This window comes from Odontomachus brunneus, unplaced genomic scaffold (genome assembly GCF_010583005.1).
Source record: "Odontomachus brunneus isolate Ranch 3 - 2012 unplaced genomic scaffold, Obru_v1 Obru_scaffold_038, whole genome shotgun sequence".
NCBI classification, from domain to species: Eukaryota; Metazoa; Arthropoda; class Insecta; order Hymenoptera; family Formicidae; genus Odontomachus; species Odontomachus brunneus.
Window position 1 is genome coordinate 2,370,996 of NW_022639488.1, and position 8,084 is coordinate 2,379,079.

The following is an 8,084-nucleotide window of genomic DNA, read 5'->3' on the forward strand; positions in this document are numbered from 1 at the left end:
TCTCTCTCTCTCTCTCTCTCTCTCTCTCTCTCTCTCTCTCTCTGTCTGTCTGTCTGTCTGTCTGTCTGTCTTTCTCGCGCGTAGGCTTTAGAGGAACGTCGCCAACGGAAATTCGTGCGTTTGTATTCCGGATCAATCTGGCTGCTACAGCGCCCGTATTGTCATGCAAATCGCCATGGCGCCGTCCGTGAGACGTTATCTCGCCGCAGCAGGACGAGGCCAGACACTTTGAGTGACAATTCCGCGTTAATGCCGACGTATTCAATTAAACCACCACGAACGATGTCCAAGATGACGAACAGTGAACTAGTTCAATGCGGGATATTACGTGGGAGCGACCGCGCCTCGTTGTTAATATCTGTTCTCGCGGTTTGCCGCGGGTTACACAACCCCTGGCACGAGCACCCTACCGAAAGAGCGAAAGGAGCCACTCGGCCCGAAGCACGTGGCCCGTTGGAGGTTAATTTAGTCGCAGCGGCCAGGGGGTGTCTCGAGAGAGCATTTGCGGATGCACCCGACCGATATCTCAAGTCTGCTATTGTAACCGGTGAGGCGTGTACGTTTAATTAAAACTCCGCGGAAAGGGTTGAGTCGATCACACAGATGATCCTTAAAGAGACCTAATTTTCTGTCGCCGCGCGTGGCGCGCGCAATCTACCAAGCGATTCGCGCTGAAATCTTCTTCAAGTGTACTCGAGTGGGATTGCAAATAATGATGCGACCAATATTTTTAAAAACATTGAGAAGATTAAAAACATTGGATGATAGAAAATATCTTGTATTAGCGCGATATCGTTTTTTCCTCTTGTATATATGTTTCTAATCAAATTATAAAATATAAGTATATTGAGAGAGAGAGAGAGAGAGAGAGAGAGAGAGAGAGAGAAAGAGAAATTATGCAATAAAAAATTAACAAATAGATATTTCCGATCAAAATACCGATGAATTTTTGTATCTGATCAGAAAACATCCGACGAGAAATATCGGTTCATAATTTTCTCACCGGTTTATCTGATCAAATACCATTATGATCAGAAATATCCGACTAAATTTAATTCATCAGTATTTTTATCGAAAATATCCATTTGTTAATTTTTTATCGGATTATTTCTTTCAGTGTAGCACATGCACTGAGAGAAAAAATATCTAAAATATAATAAATGTTCTTTCAATGACTACTATATATTTACTTGTACTAGTATATACATTTTAAAAAGAAATTTCTTTCAAATGAGAAAAAAAATATATACATAAATTATATTATATTACATGTATATAAAAATAATTTTAATGTATTTTATTATAAATATATGTATATTTTAATATAAATATAATTTTTATAAGAAAGAGAGAAAGCTTCTTTATTCTATTTAAATAAAAATATTTAGATTTAAGTAAATATGTAATTAATGCCCACCGAAAAAATATTTGTTCTTTTCAGACATCTTTTCTCGCAGTCAAAAAGAAGAATACTGTAGAATGTTGATCTATTACTCGATTACGAAATGCTATAGTAATTTTTGCTATAAATTTCTCCCCGTGTAAATGATAAAATGTTGCAATCAAGCGAGATAACACGTGTCGCTCACTGCATTTTAATTGACTGCTGTGGTATTTTAAAAAGCAGAATGCTTAGAATTTCGCAATGATAGCCGCCAACTGGAACCGAGATATCTAACCGTACACGGAGAGCAACGTACGTGATTACTTTAATCGCTTCGCGGAATTATCCACGAAAGCGGTTATCCCTTTTTCCCATCCAGCTGGTAGCGCGAACATCTCGGGATAATACGATGGAATAATCTCAAGCGACTTACCATTTCGCGGGCAGCGCTCCTGACTTCCGTCAGCAAGGCAGCGGCAGGTGACAGATAAGTCCGAACGAAGTTATCCAAATTGCCGTGATAAGCGCAAACCAGGATGTCCCGGGCTTGTCTTATCAGCAAGCTCATAACGCCTTCGCCGTAAATTGGCCCTAGCAAGCTGCGGACCAGTGAGGCGAAGTCTCCGCGATTCTGCAACATAGTGAAACGCAACGATTCATTGGTTTTTGCGTGCACACCGATCAGTTGCACCGTCAGGGAATTAACTGCGTCGTTCCGCCGAGTCCCCCGGCCATTTTGAGGTTCACCGACGGTATATTAATCACGCGTTTTCAACACATGTCCGGATACCGGAAGCAGCCGAGACGAGGGCTCAAACGCTCTTTCGCGAGTCCATTCGCACACCGTCACGGTATCACGACCGCCGCGCCGCGAAATCTGTTACTGGCAGTTATCCCCCTCGACGTCGGGGTAAACAAGGGGAAAATGTATTGGGTTTTGTGACAAAAGCTGGCAGAAATTCAGACTGGGGGAGTATGTCGGCAACACCCGCGGCGGAGAAACGTCAATATTCGTGCAGGGCGCGTCTCGCTTGAACCAATATCGACTGGGACATTGTGTCCGAAGTGCATCTGTGCAAAATCGAATCAGCTGCGCGCCGTACCTTTCATTTGCTAAACGGAATATTACAAGCTTCAATGTTTAAAGTAATGTTTAAAGTAATTCTCATAACGACAGATCACTTTACACAACAACACGCTTACGTGCTCTTGAAATTTCTTGAAGTGAAATCGCACCCAAAACGAGTGAAAAGTGACAGTATTTTCATTTGAAGCAAGATAGTGAAAATACTGCCACGCGAAAATGTTCCGCTCAAGCTAGAGTGGATTCTGACTTTATATAAGTACAAATTTAAATTTGAGTGAATATATTCCTGTGAATATATTCTTGACTGTGGAATTAGTCTCAACAGTTATGATTTCCAACGACAAAATTTCTGAAAATTGATCAAAAACATATTTTCTCATTACACCATTGATTACGTTGTGAAATACATTGAAAAAGCATTCGAACCGTATTAAAACAAACTATGTAGCAGAATCAATCAGAAATAAAGTGAAATAATATGAAATGTAAGGATAATCAGTTACAGAATTTTATATTAATTTTCGCTGGAAAATTCTTTTCGTATACGAAAATTCTTTTACAAAAATTCTTTTCGTTATAAAAAATTGATGCTATGACCAATTTTTTATTGACTTTATAAAAATTTTCTGCCGCAATCATTTACATTTTTGAAGCAACAAATCAGCGCAGGTCAGCGCAACTAAAAATTGAATCTTGAAGTTAGAAAGGAAAGCTATGCCATATTTTCGAGTTGGCACAACTATTTTTTTTTCGCATACAGTCGCAAGATTGAGTTTAGGATTTCTCTATACGTTGCACCGCGTCCACACGGGCTTAGAATTCCGCGGGCGATTAGAGTACGCGTCTAACGTGTTCCAGCGCGAAACTCCAATTTCGGCGAGCAATTTCCCGCATACTTCCAATAAAAGCGTCACGCGGTCTTTTGCGAAACGTCGATATTACGCCATCGGCACTATCTCCCGGCATCGCTTTCCCACCGAGATTCGAATACCGAGGTGGACAAGTGGCTGTGTCGCCTCGCGCGCGTCCGATGTGGGTGCATTATATCGAGCCGCATCGCCACGTTGGAGTGCATAAACATCGGGGTTTAGCGAGGGCACACGAGAGACGATGCGGTGTAACCATTATACGTGCGCCCGATCGCCCACGTATTTCCGCCCTCATGGTGCGTGCGGACGGCCGACCATAACGCGATCTCGCCGCGGTGTCGAGACCTGTCTTTTCGGAGAAACATCACCGCCGAGGGTTTCACGTGGGATCTGGGTGATCGAAACCGGATGCGGCGACGGGTATATGTGCGCTCGCGCGCAAAAAGTGTGGCCGCCTTTGTTTATGTTTGACTTCACTTCAACGACATTTTTCCCACTACTTATACTCGAAATTAATAATGTGAAATTCTAGGTCTTCTTTTTACTAAATGAACATCGTGGCAGATACTGTTAACTTTTTATGGAATAATTTCTATGACAAGTAACACTACTCAAGTGCCACACGCCGATTTTCTTGAAACTTTGCACACATGTAGTACATCGAAAAACAGACACGTATTTTTTTATTTTGGCTAACAAGATTAGAAAACGCATTCGAAAATTTAACACTCTATAGCACTATGATAACTAATGCTACTCCTGAGCGTCGTTCTTTTACAGCTTTTACGACATTATTATAATTTTATTGTCTGATGTTTCTGAAGTCGCTAATTATGATTTTAACATTAGTTTTGCGAGATTCAAAATAGGACCGAAATCGCAGACATTTCAAAGACTTTATTCAAAGTCAGTTTCGAAGAAGTTTTTTAGACCCATGATTACGATTTTGGCATCAATTATATCAATCTAGAGGTCGCGGATGAAAATATGTAACATATTATCCGATAATACACTTGTCAGTGCATTATCGGATAAATCTTGTGCTAAAATTCATTGTCTGAAACGTTAATCTGGCACTCGTCGCAGAGTAACAGTATTGTTTTCTGGGAATAATATGCAAATGTAATAAATCAAATATCGCAATGTGCCTCTGCGAGATCTGTCGATAATTCTCATTCTGTCACGCAGCCACGTCCCACAGGGTGTGCCCGTCATAATAACAGACGAACACGACCGCTCATCAGTACCAATATTTGGCCACCCGAAATTTATGGGAAAGGGGTAAGTCGGCGTTGCATAAAGGACTCGTTAGGGGAGACGCGCGCGCGCTCTCCCGCGGGGAACTCATAGGGTCCCAAACGGACGCGCGCTTGCCCTACGTTCGCATATAAATTAACCGCGGCTCATGTGCCGGCAATTTTAATCGTCTACCTTATGGGCAGGCGTTGTTTATTAATGTATTTATTCGCATGAATAGGCGAGCCGTGATTTACCGTCATGCATCCTCGTGCTTGAGTGCTAATGCGAAATGGTTTATCCCGAACGAAGGGGCAGACGTCTTTTCTCAGAGGAGAGAACAGATGACACGGTAGTGCGGGAACCAGTCGCGATTGTACACCGTAAAATTATATGTAAACTGTATCTAAAATATTTTCTCGTACTGATTTATCATTTAAAATGCGTTTTACGACAAATTGTATTGTTAAATCTTATTAAATATTAAACATACTTTTTTATATTATCAATCATTTGATTCTATATATAAAAATATTTGAACATTTTTAGATAATGACACGGAGGGAATAGTAATTTTTTTCATTAATAAATTCTTTTCAATTTTACTATATTTTCAGTAGTTCAGGAATATAATATCAATAAAATATGTCTCGCTAAGGAACATAGTAAATCTCGCTAGAAACACATAGCAAGTGTTTTAATAGTATATTTCAGCTCCTAAAATAAGTAGCACAAATGAAATGAAAGGATAATAAATACTTATGTAGATCTGTTCCTCGGTTACAAAATTCTATAGAGTCTTAATTTTTACTATAAAATTTTCGTTGTGAATAAATAACAGAAATAAATAATCCAAAAGATATTTTTTATAATATTTTGAGCGATGATCTTTTGTATGTATATAAGTATAATTCCATTCTATTTTATTATCCTTTGAGGTCCATACAAAAGAAAAGTAAACAAACTATGTTTCTTATTATTTCCTCTTTTTCAAATCAGACATTTGGTTGACATCAGTTCGCTTTTGATATGGCGTATATAAAGTTGTGAAAAAAGGGAGAAAAATTGATGAATTCGCTGACCAAGGTGCACCTCGTCGCTCTATGTCGGACAACGACAAAGGCGGGGACATTCGTATGCACTTGATACGAGCATCCAACGAGATGACGTCAAAAGCGTTCCGCCCGTGAAATTGCAATCGCGCCTTTGCGCCAGGGTGGGTCTCAATTAGCCTCTTTGTTTAACGGTCCGCCTTGTATAATCGCGCCACTGCTCGCGCGAGCCCTTCACGCACGACGATTTGCATTTTGATCGACCGAATCTCATTTCGCAACCGCAGAGCCGCGTTCTCAAACGGGGAGCGCTTTAAATCCGAGATCGGAAGATTTAGGTACGAAATGATACGCGTCGGGGGATAAAATGAAAATTATGTGAAATCTTAGGGGCGCCAGGTGGTGGGATTAGGATGATTTAATGCAATTTAATTAGAATGATTTAATGCATTTGAGACAGAAACAAAGATTGAATACTTAAAAGCATTAGGGGAAACCGGGGCTAGACGCCCTGTATTTTAATTTCGAAGTTACAACTTCTCAGACAACTAATTTTTGTCCAACTGTATAAACATGATAGAGGCAACATTTTTCTATCTATTAATGTCTGCCATGACTCTGTTAACCGTACACTGAAAGAAATTATCCGATAATAAATTGTATTTATTATCAGAAACAATATATCATACAATTGTAAAAATAGCTTGATAATATTCACGATCTCACATTTGCAAAAATAGCTTGATAATATTCACGTTTAAATATTCACGAAGGGAGACTACTATCGGGGATCTTGGGAAGATTGATATTTTAGAGACGTGGGAATATAATTTCGGAAGCGACAATAGAGAGATAAGTGTATTATCTAGACTCCATCACGAAATGATAGATTTTCCAATAGACGTCTGGTAACAAACGTCATAATGAATGGCTAACGCGACAATCGATGAAATTTTGATATAGGGAGAAAACGTGTCTAGTCTGCGAGAGGGATGTATAACCAATCTCCCCGCGGAATATTGATCGAGTCCCTTGGTTCCCCGTTACATTACGCGTGGCGAATTTCAAATTAACTCTCAGGCACACGTCAAATTCGTCTCACGCACCCGCTTACAGCGCGTTTACTTGTTTAGTCAGCTTCCGAACTTCCCACCGTTAGTGCCACCCTCGATTATCTATCGGAGAGGATCCGTTCCTCAAACACACGTGTTTAAGAGCAGTTAAGCTGAAAGCCGGATAACGCGGGAGAACATTCGGATTTACGTGAATCCTTGACAAAAGCTGCGGTTATACAATCGATCACACGTTCAACGTAAAATAATGAATGGCGAAAATGATATATGGATGTATAAAATAGAAAGGGAAAAAAGGATATACGACAATTTGAGTTAATGTGGCTCCACTCCCTCACTAATGTGCCCAGAATCTTCAAAATAATTTTACAATATTCGAAAGTCGCGTTTCGAATGTTGGATCCAACGTAGCGTTTGTAGGAAAGTCAGATTTTCGCGTATGCTCACTGGGACTTACCCTGAACATGGACCAAAACCGGTCATGTTGCTGAAAGTTGCTTAGATCGTAATTATTTCGTAAGAATATTCGCTCGGACAGAAGTATTCTTTCGGGATGATATCTTGTCACACATTGTGAAACCGAGATCTCTCGTCGGTACGTAAGGACTAAGAAAACACCACGTTCTGGCGGACGTACCGCGTTAATTTGCGGCGCAAAGTCACCGCGTGTTTACCATATCCAGAGATTCAACGGGGATTAAGAAAGTAGTACACGCCTGTTACGAAATATTAACAACCGCACGGCGTGGGGCAACTCTCGGCTGTATTTTCTCCGACCTGTGTGTCCATCGACCGCCCAGGGAGTCGCGTATATCCGCGAGCATGGCGCGCACCGCCGCACCGCGACGTACCACAACGCGACATCCCGATAATTATCGAAAAATGCGCGCAGGCTCGAGCGCCGTTAATTAAATAAACGCTTGAACGGTAAAGAGCAAGAGAGAGGGAGAGAGAGAGAGAGAGAGAGAGAGAGAGAGAGAGAGAGAGAGACAGGAAAGAGAGCCGGAAAAAGAGAGAGAGAACGAGCATGGAATACTGGAACAAGTTAAAAATGCATTTTAAGAGATAAGGATAGAGCGATGGAAAAAGAGGGAAGAGAGAGAGAGAGAGAGAGAGAGAGAGAAGAAGAAGAGAGAAAGAGAGTAGAAGAGAGAGAGTGATCGGGAAAGGAAGGGAGAGAGGGAGAGGAGAGACTTATCGGAAACGAAGCTGCCGCGCGCCGTTACACAATACACCAGAAGCGACCACGATATCCATCAATGCTGCGCTCCGTTCGAAGCCACGATAATGCAACGGACCACCGTTGCGAGTCATTAGAAAGAGAGAGAGAGAGAGAGAGAGAGAGAGAGAGAGAGAGAGAGAGAGAGAGAGAGAGAGAGAGAG

The 8,084-nt window shown here is 41.1% G+C and overlaps 1 protein-coding gene across 1 annotated transcript in view; it reads right to left on the bottom strand.

The window, feature by feature from the left end:
- Positions 1-8,084, bottom strand: part of LOC116844005 — a 493,975-nt gene that overhangs the window by 405,314 nt on the left and 80,577 nt on the right. The window contains exon 3 of the mRNA XM_032815042.1: positions 1,818-2,015. Coding sequence (XP_032670933.1) covers positions 1,818-2,015 — 198 coding nt within the window. The remainder of the gene's footprint in view (positions 1-1,817; positions 2,016-8,084) is intronic.